Raw genomic sequence first — 18,998 nt, forward strand, 5'->3', positions numbered from 1 at the left:
AATAGGTGGAATAAATTGAAACACCTTTATTATTGTTGAACTGTTAAAAAGTTTTCAATACGGACCTAAAATGAGGTTTATGACATGTAAGTGGTATGTTCCGAGCTGTCAGCGGAGAAATGGCATGGAATGACATTAGTAGGCGAATAAGTTTGAATGGCGTTTATAAAAGTAGGAAAGATCACAATATGAAGATAAAGTTGGAATTCAAGAGGACAAACTGGGGCAAATATTCATTTATAGGAAGGGGAGTTAGGGATTGGAATAACTTACCAAGGGAGATGTTCAACAAATTTCCAATTTCTTTGAAATCATTTAGGAAAAGGTTAGGAAAGGAACAAATAGGGAATCTGCCACGTGGGCGACTGCCCTAAATGCAGATCAGTATTGATTGATTGATTGTCACACACAATGGCACCACTCATAGGTAACACAAACCCATGGTGTTTTGCACATAAGGGTACTACTCACAAGCAACACAGACCCATGGTGTTCCTCACATAGTGGGACGATGCTGATATTCCCATGGTGTTCCTCAGTTACTCGAATTAATCATGGGCCACGTATACTCATGGTGTTGCTCACACAGTGGTAGTAATTATAGGCAATGTAGAGCCACAGTGTATGACACATTATGGTAATGCCCACAGGTAACAAATCCCATGGTGTTCTTCACATAAAGGAACTACTCTCCGGTAATGCAGACATGGTTTTCTTCAAATAGCGGTACTAATCATAGGTGCCAGCCAAATCCATGGTGTTTCTCACATAGTGGTACTAATTACAGGTAATGTAGACCCATGGAGTTTCTCAGAAAGCGCTACTACTCATAGGTAGCGCAGACTCATTCTGAACACAGGGGAACCGACACATTCCAGTGCAGCGTTATGGCACATGAACATTGGTTCGAACAGCTGAATGCCCCTCCCCACCTTAGTGGAATACACATGATAGTACTAATCACAGGCAATGCCCAGACCCGTGGTGTTCCTCACATAAGGGTACCTAGGTAATGTAGATCCATGTTGTTCCTCACGTAATGGTACTAATCACAAGTAGTCTCATGGTGCTAAAATCATCTCCTCTTGGTTGCCCCTTTTAGTCACCTCTTACAACAGGCAGAGGATACCATGAGTGTATTCTTCATCTGCGTCCCCCACCCACAGGGGGTAGCTTGAAACTAACTCTCTAGTTCATTGCTTGGCCTCCCATGTTTAGATGAAATAGCAGTAGAATGACATAAGCAGTGAGCAATATAAATTTGAAATTCAGTTAGTTTCAGTATACTAGTGATCCCTTTATCCTCTGCTATATGTCTGTACAAAATCCGTGCATTCACAACTCCCATATCCCTGGTATTAGGCACATATACAACTGACACTGTGATATATATACCTATGTAATAATCGTGGTCGCCACGACATGTACATAATTTGATTGCCCACCCGAATTAATTGTATATATATGTATCATATATCATATGTAATTTTATTCATTATTAACATCCATCATCATCATTTATGTTATTGTACGTAAGAACGAGATATAATTTTTAATTGTAATATATTAGAATATTCCGCGGTAATGTCAAGACAGGTCTTGCGCTAACAGGCTACTTGGTGTCTCGCAATAGTTCAGGAAGGTTAATTTTGGATGGTTCTTGGAAACGTATGCAACAGCAAGAGGAAGATACCTAATTTTGTTGTTGCGACACTAAATTACCCCATATCACGTGCTCCTATCAGGAGGGCTTTTACTGTCAAGGACAGACACTTCATCTATATATCGACAGGGTAGTGACATATATCGGCTCTCATTGGAACGAGATGTCATGTGACACCAAGGGAGGAAGTGGGAATCTGAAGAGGATTTATATAGATCTACACGGCGTGGTGAAGATCATTCTTCTTCATTCTGTATTCTGCATTCTGCATCCAGCTTTCTTGAGTCTCCATTCTCAGGTAGTCCACGGGCTTTTAGAGTCACTCTGCTTTCTGAGTGCATCGCTTATGATGTGCTTATACTCAACATTTCTTATCGGCTCTGTGAGAATTACTCAGATTACTTAGAAAGACAAGTTCATATAATATAGAAGGACTGGATGTTTTCCGTTCTCTCTATTCAATTAATTCCAATGTGGAATTTCACATTGTAAGGCTGGTACTATGTTTTTGGTACTCAGCAAAATAGGGAGTGATAGATTCAGGGTGGAATCCATTCCATGAAGCAGATGACGAGGATGATGCTGTTGGAAGAGCGACGACAATGATCAACCACGGAAACAGACTACGAGAAGATCAACTCTGGTGAGCATAGTTAGCCCTGTTATCGCAAGCCCACAAGTGTAGTATTGAATTGTAATCTCAGTCAGTAATTTTTAATTTTGGTAAAAACTCATTTTTACGTAATTTCATCTTTTTTGGAATAAATGGTTTTTCTTTTTGCATCGTTAAATAATTGACTTTTTAGTAGGTTCCCTTTGTTTTTCCACATGGTATTTAATGGTCAGTATCCTCATACCTCACGACCGGGATAGTCTCATTAAATTAAGTTTAGTATTTTTTTTAAGATCTAAATTCGGTTTCAAATTCAATTTAATTTCGAAGCCTGGCGCCCAGCTTGCAATTGTTGTTAATTATCTATATCGGGTGTTTGATCCGTTACACCTATACAGTGTTCTCCCCAGAAATTTTCATCAGCCAGGTGGCAGGAATGAGTAGCCGGGCGGGGAATACTACATAAAAATTATTATGACCAAATTTCAATTTATTTCCCTCAGGGCATTGACAGTAATATCAAATAGGTAAATATTTGCTGCAAATTTGAACTATTTTAGTGTTATTATCACGAAAATGACATAAGAGTATTCTAAACTTGTAGAGTTCTACTGCTCGTTCATAATCACGTAATACCGGGGGATTACCACTCGATTTCTGTGCAGTGCCAACGGGTTTATGAAGTCCTGCGGAATCGTGTACTCGCGAGTGATTCCATGCTAATCCAGACACCGCGCACAACACTACATGATAGTCAAGCTAAGTATTTAAATTCCTATATAATTGATGCGATTATGCTGCTAACAATTAAGACATCATTTGAATAAACATTTTTATGGTATTTACATTTTAATTTGGAGGATCCATGACTCAAATACGTAGTAATTTTACATAACCAACACATACCTTGGTTACATTAGCCGGGGGGTCTGTAAAAACGGCAGGGCGGTGCGCCCATTAGAAAGGTCATAGGAAGAACACTGCTATAAACTTCCTTACCTCATCACAGAAAAAATCAGTTGGCATGTTAGGATTGCACTGCGTACTATACCTGTGAGATCCCTCACAAATTATAAAAAATTCAGGAGAGAGGGTGTGTGTGTGTGTGTGTGTGTGTGTAAAAATTTATAAGATGTATCCAAGTCAATTATTTCCAATGGCGAACTTTGTCCATCAGGAATAACACTAATTGTTTCCCTCTCCAAGCAATATTCCTGAATTTTTTGGGGGTACTTGCATGTGAGAAATCAAAGTTATTGGCTTTTTTCTTTTTTCTTTTCAGGATACTAGTTCCTTAATTAGTAGCAATGTATGTGAGGAACAGCTACCTGAAGAAACTGCTGATGTGATTCCTGCAACATCATGTTTATCATATGACAACTGGTGATTTTTCTGAGGGAATATGATAATTATCACCATCACCTTTCTGAAATTCCTCTTAAATTAGTGTCCTATCTGGCAAAGAATAGTCAAGAGAACTCTAGATCATCTTCACTATCTTCTGAGATTTTTAGCCACCCACTCCAAAACCATGCCATTCAGTTGATTTCCAGACATTGCTAGGTTATGTTCTGAAATAAGGCAAATGCATGATATAGGTGATAAGATACAAACAATATGTCACTGTCTATTTCATTCACAAGGGAGTAAAAGTGAAATATATATATGGCTGAAATAACATCTATATACCTTGGTAAATATAGAGACCATTTTTTAGCAGAAGAAATATATACAGAACAACAAATACCACATAATAACTCTCCTTATGAAATTACACAAAGGACAGATGATGAGGTAGCCTATGGAGAAGATTTGGTGATATTACGACTATTCTGCCATCTGTGAACTATTGAAAGTAATCAGTAGCGACGTGATAATGTATACAATTAGCAACACTATACATTTAAGAAAAAGGAATAACTCCGTGCAAGATATACAGTGAAGCGTAAGCGTAAAGTGGGTTATTTCAATTCTTCCCCAGAAGGGGGAAGCGGGCCATCAGCTCAACGATGGAGCTCTTTGGCCATATAAGGAGAAAAGTTACATAGAAAGATAGTTATAGATGGTATGTGTTGTACATACCGAGAAGAGAACAAGATATGAATGTGGCGCAGGGGGACCACCACAGCAAGTTGGACCCCAGGGAAGACCCGCAAAGCACCCCGCACAGGCAAACCCCCACAAACACAAGGAAGGAAAATAAATTTATTTTATAGCGAGGCATCTCGGGCGCGCAGTACAGAAATGAGAGTTACTACACTGGTTGTAAAACGCACTTTACAAAACATATTACAGCGATTGAGAAGGGATAATATTGGAGGGCGGAAGGAACCTACTGAGGAGGGTAGTATTGGAGGAGAAGGTAATAGAGAGTAGTGGTCATATTTGTGACGGAAGTAGCGAAGAGACGTAGGAGATCTAAAATTTGGAGAGGGGGTAATAGGAAGTAAGGTTGTAGAGCGGGTAAGTTGATAGTTGGTGGCGGAGGGGTGGGTGGCGGGGCAGGGAAAGAATTAGGAGAAGGATTAGGAGAGGGGTTACGAGAAGGGGAAGTGGCGGCACGAGGTGGGGAACGAGAAGGTTCAAGTCGATAAGCTCGCCTACGGAAACGGACGCCGGTTGAGAGGAAACGGTCTACATCGGCAGCGGAGGGGAGTTGAAGCCGAACCATGTAGGTCGGGCCATCGTCATTGAAAATACGAATTGCCCGACGAGCTGGAACCCCCGCCAGTTGCAGTTCATGTAAGATATCCCGGTCAGGGATGGCAGGATCAGTGCCACGAACGACGCAGCTCACATGTGGAAGAGGCCGCTGGGCTGGATTGGAGACATCTATGTGGCGAGAAGAATCCGACGATGCTGCGGTGGTGACATGTGGGGTCATGGCAGAAGATTGCAGGGAACTAGTAAGGGGGGCAGGAAAAGAAGTGAGGGACGATGTCATGATTGGAGAGGGGTGGGTAGTAGTAGGAAGGACGGAAGAAGAGGAAGTAGTATGGGCAGAAGTAGTGAAGGTGCTTGTAGTAGTAGGGGAGGCGGGAGACGAGGTAGAGGTGGGGAGCGGGGGAAACATTTTGGGTGGATAAGGAAGATATGGAGAATCGAGAGCGAAGAGGTCGTAATCAGGATTGGTGAGCATGTACTGAAGATCATCTTCAGGAAGGGCCACCACATCATAATGTCGTCCATTGATGCGTGCTCCATTGGTTTCCAAGGCGAATGTATAGTCCATATTATGACACATAACCAGGATTTGTGTTGACGGTTCTCGAGTGGTGCGGTCGAGAAGTCGTTCAGCACAATAAATTGGAAGGGCGACAAGAATTGTGTCAATATCAACATGGAGGTCCACGCCTAAGATGAGGCGGTATAGTCGGATGCAGTCTGCCCGTTTGCTTATTCTTGGGCCGGCTGAGGATGCGAAGAGATGAGCGCCACCCACCCAAAAAAATGCATGGACATACGAAGAGAGAGGATGTACAGTGAAGACAAGCATGCATTTAAGGGTTAAGGGGTCTTAAAATTAATTTTGCCTAAGGCCTCGTGAATCCTAGAGCCACCTCAGAGAGTGTTGTTCTCCTTCTCTGTTCTTAATTTTTTAAACTTAAAATCTATCTCTGTGTTTATGTGATGTGAACCACAGACTACTTACAATCAACAGATGGGAGATCCAAGGGTAAGCCAGCATCTGTAGGGGTCCTGTGGGATTCTGTACTTAACACAGTCTCTGTTTGGTGTTTCCTCGAAAGGTTCACTCCAGGATCCAGATCATTTCCTCGACATGCCTGAAAGGAAGAACAGGACATTTGTTAGCTTCTAAGAAAGCTACACCATAGTAGCCAACAATGGACACAATACAAATTTTGTTGCCAATATTATTAATAAAATAAAAAGTAACAGACCATGCTGGTAAAGGAGCCTAAATAAAGAAAAGAGTTTGCCACATTCACTTATAATAATAGTAATTTATAGTAGGGCCCATGAGAGTTGAAGTCTGATGTTTAGCGCCACTGGCGAGGAAAAGTTGACTAACGCTGCTCGAAAATGGTCTGTTGCTATGGCAACAATAGCAGAGATGCCACATTAGAAAACGCTATTGCCACGTGGTTTAGCTTTCTCTCAGTTGCTTTTGTGATATTATTCGGAATAGTACTGTGTTAGCTGCGTTAGTTGTTGCTGGTTTATGTAATTATTGATATGTTTGTTTCCTGAATATTATTTTCGTTGTTATTTTATTTTTTTGTGAGTTAATCAGTGACTAGTTGTACAGTTCTATTCTCTATTTGATATGTCCATTTGTTGAGGTTATTGTCAGGTTAGTGAATATGAAATCTCGTATTTATTGGCAATGATGTGTTCTGTCATAAATGCCGGAATTATTAGCACGAGCTAAGGAACGGGTCAAAGTTCATTGAATTGCATTAGGCCAACATAGTTGATTAAATATTCAGCTTGTATGAAAGAGTGATGTGCCGCAGATTGAGGTAACTATGACAATGCAGCGTACTTTGTAGTTACTGCTTTCGCCGCTAAAATGTCAGACTTCAACTCTCGTGGGCCCAACTATAGATTAATTACAACCACTCAATTTCATCCACAGACCTAGATTTGGACACTGTACATACAGCAAACAAAAGTGCCTTACTCAACATACATAAACATATCCATATTCATCTGGACCAAAGGAATAATCCTAACTTTAATCTTAACTTAATTTCATGAAAAGTTAATGTTCTTCTCGATGAAATAATAAAAGTGAAAACGACAAACCAATAATTAAAACTATTGAACAGTCAAAGCACTTCCTTCCCTCCAGTCCCGTCTCCCTTCATCACTACTACCGCTCAATAACAGCAGCTCCAAGCAGCTATCTGCTGGTGCACAGTCTAACGTCAGTGCAGTCACTTGACGGCATTCACTTGATGAGGCCAGAAAGGGGGGGGGGGGGGGGGGGCGAGTATTTGCTTTCTCGTATGCCCTAACTTATTTTCTTTCTTGTTTCCACATTTTCTTTAGTTTACTTATATTTCTTCTTTTCTTTCTTTCTTTCCTTCCTTTCTTCAGTTTTTCACAATACAGAAGCCCTCTCTTGGTTATCAAAATTCAACCACAATAATGTACAAGAGAATTTCCCTGGCCTATTTATGATCATCTAGCATTTGCTCTGTTTACTGCAATATAAGACTACTCCACATTTACACTGTTGATGCTGGTCATCATAATTAACACTTAGAACTTGTGTGGCAGGCCATGCCCAACAATAAAATTACCCCACACAGATCCTATGTCCGGCAATGCTCGACATGATTTTCTTCTCAGTATAACCCCTTTGTCAGGTTACACATGCATGAATCACAGATACAGTGAGTTACTGCTATCTGTTGATGACAATTTAAAGCCCTGTATTGCTATAATCTCTTTGAACTCAGGTTTTGTGGAGAGTTCTTTGAAGACCATGCAAGTCTGTAAACAGAAGTTGCTTAGCAAAATAGCATAGTTCTCGGAGCATGAGAAGTAATTAGCGAGAATTTTAGACTAAAGTGATGTTGATTTGAGCAATAGTGCGAACATTTTTAAATTAACTGTTGATGGAGTTATTGTGGAATTAGATTGTATTAGTGAATTCGGTTACGAAGATCTCGATAACAAGAAAATTATACCAAATGACAGTGTTGCAACGTCTAGACTGCTGAAAGTATTACAGTGACTCGGACTTCGACTTCAAACAAATCCCATTCACAGATACGTCTAGTTCTAAACCACATCACAGGACAAAACATAAGAAGAACTTAATTATTTTCAGTTAATTCATGACTGACGGAAATTGTGTGTAAAACTAACTGGTATGCCAATGTAAACTTTTAGAAGGTTACGCCCCTAAATGGTCTAAATGGTCGTTTTCACTTCATTTATTGTCGCCCACAGAAGAGAAGTAAAGATGGCAGTTTTCAGTGACTGAGAAGTGAAGGGTCGATGACACGAGACTGTTTTTCTGTATTGCATGTACAAGAAATTCTGGATTACATCCGGGCAAATGTTTTGAGAAGTTCCACATAAAGCACAATTATAGATGAAAATGTGACAGATAATAGGGTTAAAAATGCTGAACATTGCACTTGAGTATTGTATTATACTTTCTTTTTTGGTTGGTTTTGGCCTACTAGAGACCACAGGGCTCATCTTAACTCTTAGCTATGGTCTTCTTTTTTTTCTTGTGGCCCAGTACAATTTCATTTTCTGGCTGTGTGCCTGCTTCCTTCCATCCGTCTACTTAGGTCTGGCGGTTCCTGTACTCCCTTTGCTTGTGAGGGACAGTGGGAGGACTCCCTGTAGGATGCCCTGTCAGTACTGAGATCAGTTCTCTGTGGTTTCTAATGAGATCTGTAGTTCCTCTAGGGTATTATACTTTTATTATATTTATTTTCTGTTTACTTAAAGTGATTTCCATAAATATGCTGCCCATATGTTTGTGCAGTCACTTATCTCTCTGTAAGCATATTTTTAAATGGAGCAGGAGAGGCATGAGTGTTCAGAATGAAATGGAGGGCTAAGGGTTAAAAAGAAACATCCAAGACAAAGAAAAACATTATTCATTGTTTTTTCATTTTTCATCATGTCTTTGACAGAGTACAGTGGAATAAATTAATGTACATTCTAAGGAAGAATGGAGTTGACTGGAGGGAAAGAAGAAGAAGGCTGATTAAGAATCTATAGCAACAGTACAACAGAAAATAAGAGTACAGATTGGGAATGAGATGAGCACAGTTGGAAGGGGAGTATAAGGCAAGGTTGTTATGTCTCCCCAGTACTGTTTAACATGTATTTGGGAGCATATTTTTCAGAAATGTATGGAAGGAAAAAGAGGAGTGCAGGGTGCTGGTAGGAGGATAGAATGTATTCATTTTCTGCTGATATGGTGTTATTACAGAGAGTGAAAGAGCTATGCTTAGAATGATAGAAGATTTAAATAGGACCCATGAGGAATTCGGAATGAGAATCAATAAGACAAAATGTATGGTGATAAGTGTAAGAAAAGTAAAGACAACTATAAAGTTAGGACAGGAAAATATAGAAAAGTAAATACTTTTAAATATTTGTGAAAACTCTTATCACAATTGCCAAGGAGGCATTTAATAAGAAGAGGAGGCTTCTTTGTGGGTGTATGGACAGGGAGCTGAGGACGAAAATGGCTAAGTGCTTTATATAGAACATGGCATTGTTCGGAGCTGAGGCACGGACACTGAGGAAAGAAGACTGGAAGCATTTGAGATGAGGATGTGGAGGAGGATGGAGGAGATGAAATGGGTAGAGAGAGAGAAAAAAAAAAAAAAAAAAAGAAAGCAAAGTCACCTCTGTACAGGCCATGAAGGCCCTTGGAAAGGTGGAAGGTAAAGGCTTCCACTATCCGTAACCTCGGCACTTGGTGGGGCAGGGTGGTTAGCTCTACGCCCGGCCACCTTTGCCTCCAGGAATTAACCTGGTACTCATTTTTGGTGTAGGCTGAGTGAACCTCAGGGCCAAGTGCACCTCTGGAAGTGGAAATCTCGTTTCTTAAATTTTATGACTTCCTGACGGGGATTTGAACCCATGTCCCTCCGGGCGAACTGAGCACGCCTTTACTGTCTCGGCCAGGCAGCCCCTGGGGGAAGAGAGAGAAACATTAAAGGCAATCAGGAGGAGGAAGAGGAGGATTGGACATTGGATGATAAGAGATTATTTACAGATGGATGCTATGGAAGGAATGGTGAATGGAAGAAGAAGAAGAAGAAGAAGAAGAAGAAGAAGAAGAAGAAGAATAAGAAGAAGAAGAAGAAGATACAAGATGTATGATAGAATAAGGACAGAAGCCAATTATAAGAAAAGGAAAAGGGTAGCCATGTGAAGACCTGCCCTAGGGCAGAACACTAATAATGACGACGATGATCATTTAAGATTGTTACGTTGTCTTCCATCAATTCAGTAGCTGAGGATGATCCAACAAGGGTCAAAACATGTATTACTCACCATTTCTATTTAAGTGGATAGTCCAGTTTGTATTGAAAATGTAGACCAATATAAATATATTATTTTTAAGAATTATTGTCATAAATTGTTAAGTGAATTATCATCCTCATCCTCTCCTCTTATCCAGCTCCTGCCGGGTCGGGGCATTTATGGCACTTCTCTCTCCTTCCATCATTTTGTCCCAGTCCAGGTTTTTTCTTTTTCTTGTTCTAGGTCTCCCTCTCATTTTCTTTCCCTCCAACTTCATCTCAATAATCTGTTTTGTAATGGGCGCCCGCAAGAGGGGGCAAGGGAGGAATTCTAAAAAGGTTGATGTTCAATTGTTTAATATCATACCAGATTATTTCATAAACTGAACTTATTGACAGTCATCTAGCATCTGTTCTAACTGAAAATTTCTGTAAACAATTTAATGTTACTGATGTTATAATGCTTTTTATATTCAAGAAAGTTGTTAATGTGCCCCTTCCCTGGAAAAGATCCTGCGGGCGCCCATGTGTTTTGGTATTATTTCCTCCTCCACCCTCTTTACATGCCCAAACCATATGAGTTTATTCCCATCAATTCTCTCATTTACAGTTTTCCATTTCAACAACCTTATAATACCAATATAAATGGTCCGTTATTGGACATTATAAAATTTCTAATTTACTCATTCGGGACAAATATTTCAGGTTCCCTATGGGAATCGACATCTATATCAATATAAATTAGTATAGCAAATGCCATTTGGCTACCAGTAATGTTCATCATCATCATCAATGTCCCACTCCAGTCACCCGGGTGTGGTTAACAATCCTCCTTCACTCCTTTCTGTCCTTCCACTTTTCCTGCTCCATTACTTCCACCACATGCAATCCAGCTTCTCTAATGTCCTTCCAAATCTGATCCATCCACCCTCTTCTCGGTCTTCCAACTGGTATCTTTCCCTTAACTTCCCTTTTCCATTCCCTTCTTGCTACCCGTTCCTTTCTCATTCCTTTTACATGTCAGGGAATTGAGCCTCTTGCAAGTTCAGGTTAGTAAAATACCTGTCCTGTAAGTACACCTACTTGTTAATTTTTATGGCAAATATATTTTATAGCAGTGATAATGTATATTTATAATTTCAAATACGTTCAGGCAAAGCAGCTATATCTGTCATGTTCATATTTGTGTCAAGACCACGTGGACCTTATGCAGTGATATGAAATGTTTGTTTATGGCTATGTTACTCTTTCAATGGAAATAATTTTTGTTCATTTAATTTTTTCAAAATGACCCTTTCTAAAATTAGGTGCAGGGATTATTAAATACGGTAAATCCTTTTACACTCACATCCGTAAGTATAGCCCGGGAACTACCTTGTTAACATGGCAAGGCAACTATAAAGCTCAAAGCTGCACAAATACAGTTCCTATGCACATGATACACAGAAGACCAGGAAGGACAAGATCAGGAACGAAAAAATCCAAGAGGTGGGAACAAGAGACACTTTACTCTAAAAGATCCAGAAGGCAAGACTGAAGTAGTATGGCTATGTAAGAAAAGATTAGTGCCAGCAGGACTGCAAGAAGGGAATATGAAAGAGAAGTAAAAGGAAAAAAACACCAATGGGCAGACCTAGAGAAAAATGGACCAATCTAGTAAAGATAGATATTTAGGAGAGAGGACAAGATTGGGAGACTATTACAAGAGAAGAGTGGTTCAAGGACAGACAGATGGAGGGGACTCTGATACCACATCCGGACGACTGGAGTTCGATGATGAAGCACATTAACAGAGATATTGGAAATTCAATTGTGTGGACACACTGCTTTATGGAAGTGAACGATAGAAATTATAAAAATAGGAGAACCGCCCTGAAGCAGCATAAATGAGCATATAGCATAAAATTACGAGTTGAGCTAGACTGAGAGAAAACCAACTGAGAAGTACTAAGAGAAGGAAAGGAGGACAGAAAATTGTTAAAAGAAGTGGAAAGAATGAAAAGCAAATTTATTAGGAAAAAAAATGTTACAAATATCTTTTAGGGAAGAATTGGAGTAGCAGAAGACAGAAGAGGGATTGTAGCCCTTAGAACATGAATGAATGAATGAATGATATTTGTTGGGGTCAAGATCTGAAAATACAAGTGTAACATTCCAGATGGAAAACTGAAACTTTTTTTTTTTTTTACTATATTAATAGAATTCAATAAACATACCTGAAAGATGAATATCTTAGGTTTTCCGGCTAATGTTGGGCACTTGTCTGCAGTGAATGGAGTCCACACACTCTCCACACTGTAAAAATCATCTCTGGCCCAAATATATGGTTTCCCCTTTCCATGTGAGAGAACAACGACAACTAAGCAGTCTGCATCAGAATGGTCTTCTTTTGCAACTGAAAGAGACACCAAATGTAACCATTACATTCTGCGTAACAGAAAACAAAAATAACCTCACAATTTCCTCAATATTTTTCTGTTCTATTATCTATACTAATATTATAAAGAAGAAAAAAATTGTGTGTTTGTTTGTAACAGATAGACTCAAAAACTACTGAAGCAATTTTAAAAATGACTCCGCCTATAGAAAGCAACAGTGCCAGTGAGTAACATGGGCTATATTTTATTTTCAAAACAATTCGAGGTGGGGGGGCGAGGGGGGGGGGGGGCGGATATAAAAATAATAGGCTAACACAGGCAAAACAGGAAGAAGTGAGGAAGGAGTTGAATTATTTATATGAGGATACATACTGTATATCTCCGAAAATGAAGATGTTACAGGCGTGAAATTTGGTATTTGGAATCTCCTTTAGAAGTAAAGAAAACTTTTTTTCCGACATAAAAGAGGACTGTTTCTCACACATAGAGTTCCATGTCCCGTGTTCCAGATTTAGGTCCGCCAATAGCCTGGTCATCTTAGCCCCAAAAGGCAATGCCACAAACGTGGTTTACAAAGAGGTTCTGGGGTAAATGAAAGGCAATTTTTCAGTGAGTTTTTATACTTCAGGGATTTACAGATAATGTCTTAGTGCAGTACCGAGGAACAAGTAATTTTTATCAAATTACGAAATCCCCGCAAGCGAAGCCATGGGTAACAGCTAGTTATAGATAAACTTGTATGGTCTCATTAAAAAAGATCAATCAATCACCACCGATCTGCACTTAGGGCTGACGTCCCAATGGCAGAATCCCTAACAGTTGTTTATCAATCAATCAATCAATCAATCAATCAATCAATCAATCAATCAGTCAATCAATCAATCAATCAATCTGCATGTAGGGCTGTCGCCCAGGTGGCAGATTTCGTATCAATTGTTAATCTAGTTCTTTCTTAAATGATGGCAAAATTTCTTGAACATTTCCCTTGATAAAGTATTTCATTCCCCAATTCCTCCTTCACTAAATAAATATCTGTCCTAATTTGTCTCCATGGATTACGAATTTATCTTTGTATTATGATCTCTTCTACCTTTAAAAGTTGCACTCAAACTTAGTCTAATAATAATAATGTTATTTGTTTGACGTCCCACTAACTACCTTTTCACTTTTCGGAGATGCCAAGGTGTTGAAATTTAGTCCCGCAGGAGTTCTTTTACATGCCAGTAAATGTACCGACATGATGCTGACGTATTTGAGCACCTTCAAATAGGACCGGACTGAGCCAGGATCGAACCTGCCAAGTTGGGGTCAGAAGGCCAGCGTCTCAACCATCTGAGCCACTCAGCCCGGCCTGCCTTGTTGGGCAAGCTTATTCTTATTCTTTTGCTAATGTCATTCCACGCCATCTTGTAATATTACTTATTATTTAAATAAATAACTGAATAATTAAGTGAAATAAAATAAATTAAATATATGATTCATCGAAATGTCCATAATATGGGCGCCAGAGTTCACCTAATGGATCTCTCGGATTTAAATAGAGCATGATAATTCTCTCTCCTACGGCGTGTACATAAAGCTGCGTACTGGTACATCTACTTCAGGCCTTTCTTAACCTTCTGAAAATGACTAAATATGTAGGAACTGCACCTGGGTTCATCAATAACTTCACTGATTCTAAAATAACTGACTATATTCTGAAAAATATCCATGCATGAGTACCTCATCAACACACCAATATATATATATATGATACACACAAACAATACTGTTGGAAGACTGCATTTTTGCACAATTATCCAACATTTAAAAAAAAACAAAAAAACAGAGGAACACAAAAGCAAGAACTGAACTACCATTTGCAGTGCGCCTGATGACCAAGGGTTATAAAACATATATTGGGTAAATACCCTTCACTGTATCTGTGTCTCAATACATAGTTTTTGCTAGTTGCTTTATGTCACACCGACACAGATAGGTCTTATGGCGATGATGGGACAGAAAAGGCCTAAAGGAAGCGGCCGTGGCCTTAATTGAGTACAGCCCCAACATTTACCTGGTGTAAAAATGGGAAACCACGGAATACCATCTTCAGGGCTGCCGACTGTGGGGTTTGAACCCACTATCTCCCGGATGTGAGCTTATAGCTGTGCACTCCTAACCGCATGGCCAACTCGCCCAGTAATACATGGTTTATCACTTTGATACTATACATCTTTTTCACTGATAACACTTGGTTTTAGAGACACTTTTGATTTCACGAACACCCCCTGTTAGTGACTTGAAACCGGGCCATAGATGATTATTCAGGTTCAGGAATATACACTCCAGGGAAAATGAAAAAAGGACACCAATTCTCTGACCCAGCAGAGGGAAATTTTATTGACACACTCTTGAGCACGTGTACAACACATGATCATACCGACAGAACCATATGTACTGGAGTACAATCGACAGGGCATGCGCAATGTCAGCGCTAGTACTGTGTATACTCTCCTTTTGCAGCAATGCAGGCTGCAATTCTCCCACAGAGATGATCGTAGAGGTAACGAATGTAGTCTTGCAGAATGGCCTGCCATGCAGTTTCCACCTGGTGCCTCAATTTGGCCAGATTTCCTGCTGGTTCATGCAGACCATGCAAGATGACTTTTCATCAGGTCCCAAACATGCTCACTGGGAGACAGATTTGGGGATCGTGCTAGCCAGGGTAGTTGACGTACAGCTTGGAGAGCATGTTGGGTACCACGGAATACATGTGGACGTGCGCTGTCCTGTTGGAAAAGCACATCGCCTTGGTGCATGAACGGTAGCACGACAGGTTGAATGATGGTTTGGATATACCGTGCACTGTTCAATATTCCCTCGATGATATCCAGAGGAGAACAGCCAGTGGGATCCCTTGTATAGATCTACTGGATCTCTGTTACCCTGCATCCTCAGTACATGTCCAGCCCAGCGCAATCTGTTGGATTCTATCACACCCATTATAGTGCGTTGTTGAGAGAGCGTATAAATCTCATAATTAGACCTTTTCTGCCAGCTTTGAGAGATAGGATCGATATCTATTAACTTGACCATAATGGCCACAAATGGTCCATATTGACTTAATTATTATAGTTAATTCTGTCCAGGTTCCGCCTTGTCAATGCAATTCAGAATGTATTATATACACACGCAAGTACATGTTCCGAGAAAACCAAATTCTCTTCTTCAGCTTGTTGGTAAAATCACATGTAACAAAGACCTTATTTAAAATGAATTATGTGCCAACAGATTGCAGACAAGATGACCTTGTGGGTATGTGGGCACTATGAGCTCAATAGATAGACTGACTAGCTGGTGAGTTGAACGACTGGAAGGTGGAGCAGTGCAGTGGGAGGAATCTGCAACATAGGAGGGGAGTTGTTCAATCCAATATTCATATTTTGATATCCATTCTTATTCATCCGAGGCTAATGTGAGATATTCATAACAGCCCTTTTTCTTACGCAATAGAGCCGTTAACCCTATGTGCAAACCCAACCTGGAGGGCCAGAGACTTTTCTGTCAGGGTTTCCATACCTTAACTGAGTAGTCCAAGTTTTAAGGCGCCAGGTACTTGCCCTCACCCCTTTCTATTAGAATAGGATTTGCTGGTCATAATGTATAGCAGGAGGTCCGTCAGCCAAATATTTCTGATTTTTTAGCAGGTAAACTTACTCGAAATGGGTGCACCCATTACAAGGTACATCCCGTTCCTGTTCCCTTCCTCATTCTATGCCATTGGCCATCTAGTGGCTCTTCTGTCTTTAGGAGCAGTTTCTCACTCCAAGGGAAAGAGAGTGCCATTGCCCCCTCTCTACCACGGGGAGGTGAATGTCAGGATTTCACCATCACTGAAACTGGGACCAAAAGGCATTTCCCAGTTTCTGTAGCTCTTTAATGATGATAATGATGTTTGTTGTTTAAAGGGGCCTAACAGCTAGGCCATCATCCCCGCTCATTAATAATAATAATAATAATAATAATAATAATAATAATAATAATAATAATAATAATAATAATAATAATAATAATAATAATAATAATAATAATAGATATTTCCATTATTTACCCATGGGTTAGAGAATATTGTTTCCATGTTATATTTGTCTATTACACTTACATCAACATTAGGCTAAACTTACAATGCTACATAAAATGGCTAACATTAAAAGAACTATTACAAATACATTACTTATTTACGTAAAATGAGCGCTTAAGTGCACTTGAGATTTGCATCGTGTCATTAAAACTTCATAGTGGGCAAAATAACATTTTTTGTTGGTCGTGTTTGACAGTTAATGTTTGAAAGCACTCGGATACACTTGTATACAAATTTCTAAAACTTGTATCTTCTTGGGATAAAAAATATGCTACTGTGGGTTAAGGCTGTGATTGTGGCAATTTAAGATTGTGAACTTGTGCATCATGGTAGCTGGGCTTTGTTTGTAGGCATCTTAAAGACAGAGCAGCCCTGTGTGGCTAGAGAAGAATAGGGGACTTCAAGGGAAAGTTCTTCCTGTGGCTGGATATGTTTTAATGCAAGAGAAAGTCCCATTATGGTGGGAAAATGGTCTGAAAAGAATAGGAAAATACCTCAGTTATAAGCTCTGGGCCAATACAAGTGAGGGGGAATATGATTTCAATTTTGAACGATATAAATCACAAAGTGTACTGAAAAGGTGGACTTCTATGAGATAATTCTTTCATGAGCTTATACGTAGTTCAATACAGATCCTAATATGAAATTTATAACTTGTAATATCACTGACAGTCAAGTCTGTATTTGAGGATATCATCAGGAATTAATGAAGTCTTCTTCATAAATTACTTATTGCAGTTCTGAACTGCAACAAAGTAAAAAACAGTTAGGAAGGAGTTTGAAGCAGCCGAGTGCATAGGAAAAGTAGTTCTATGTGAAAATTGGAACTAATTGAAACAAGAAACCTTTCCACAGAGGAGAGAAATGTAGGGGGACTAAAAGGATTGTTCTACTTCTGGAGTACAATTAATAGAATACAAAGCCCTTCACATTATTATATAGATGACAGCCATCTACTTTCAGAAACTAAAATTATTATTATTTATAAAAAGAATTATAAATGCAATAGTTTAGAATTTATACTCACATTTGTCAATTATATCTTCGATTTCATCACGAGACTTGTTGTGGCAAATAGTGATATCAAAGCCAAGATCTGTAAACAGGTCTTTCAAGCTCTCCACATCAGCGTTTGATCCTTCTCGATTCATACTGGGCGAATCAAACTCTTCATTATTGAAGATGATTGCATGGCCCCTTCGTGGATGGTTCATGTTGTACTCAACAGAATTCCTGTCCACAGGCATCCACGCCTCCTTGATTGGTAAACTGGAAGAGAGAAAGAAAGATGGTTTAATTTCTAGGACCCATTATCAAAATAATACACATCACATGAACCAAGCTGATGACAATTTATAGAGTAAGCTAGGACTACTGTACCACCTAAAAGGTATTTAATAAACTACCTGGCAGGGTCAAATACAGAGGAACTTCATGGCAATTCATATTTCATATTGGAGCTGGTTATAGGATTGAAATGTCAATCAAGCCCTCTAGTAGCTAGTTCAGTTTCCTGAACTTGAACACATATCATCCTTCACAATTAAGTATTTATTTATTTTCCACCTAGTCGACTAGGTGGAAAATAAATAAATACTTAATTGTGAATCTATTGAAGTGCGATACGGACCATGAAGCTGATTTTATGTAATAACATATCATCCTGTCAGGTAAATGGTTGGAGGGTTTCAGATTCAATAAAGCTCTACTTCTTCTCTAACTTTATGTGAAGCTGTGAGAGTTACCTGTTGTTGAGAGGGTCTCTCGATTAGCAGAACTCACACTGAAGGATGAAGAAAATGGAGAGGTAAGATATTCAGACAGACACTTGTGGGAAACCATGAAAGGCATTGGTTGTTCAAGACAGCAGGACAGTGGCCGTGGATGTAAACTCATCTGTCGAAACTACCAGCTCAGAAAATGGATGGCACTGAGGCATCTTGTCAATATCTCACTGTCGGCACAATAATGAGGGGCCAGCAGGAATACTGTTTTAAGGAAAAATTCTTGAAACTGCTGCAAAACATGCTGTATTTGCAACTCATAATTAATTTGTCTTTCTTTCTTTTGTTCTTTCTTTCTTAGGCCCGGTTCTACCACCTACTGGTAAAGTAGCGCGTAACTTGCCCTCCGCGTAAAGGGATGTTTCTGTTTGACCACTCCCAGGTAGCGCTATCGGCAGCATAAATTGTAGTTACCCGGCACGTAATTTATCGGCCACTTCAAGGGCCCAATAAGACTTTACCTG

General features: G+C 39.6%; 1 protein-coding gene across 1 annotated transcript in view; it reads right to left on the minus strand.

The window, feature by feature from the left end:
• LOC136878736 (caspase-1-like) overlaps positions 1–17,948 on the minus strand; it is a 56,397-nt gene extending 38,449 nt beyond the window's left edge. Inside the window, exons 1-3 of the mRNA XM_067152192.2 lie at positions 17,778–17,948; positions 12,466–12,644; positions 5,929–6,061 (exon numbers count right to left, since the gene is read on the minus strand). Of these exons, the coding sequence (XP_067008293.2) occupies positions 5,929–6,061; positions 12,466–12,644; positions 17,778–17,901 (436 nt within the window). The 5' untranslated portion in view covers positions 17,902–17,948. The remainder of the gene's footprint in view (positions 1–5,928; positions 6,062–12,465; positions 12,645–17,777) is intronic.
• Between the last annotated feature and the right edge of the window lie 1,050 nt (positions 17,949–18,998).

This window comes from Anabrus simplex, chromosome 8 (genome assembly GCF_040414725.1).
Source record: "Anabrus simplex isolate iqAnaSimp1 chromosome 8, ASM4041472v1, whole genome shotgun sequence".
Classification (NCBI taxonomy): Eukaryota; Metazoa; Arthropoda; class Insecta; order Orthoptera; family Tettigoniidae; genus Anabrus; species Anabrus simplex.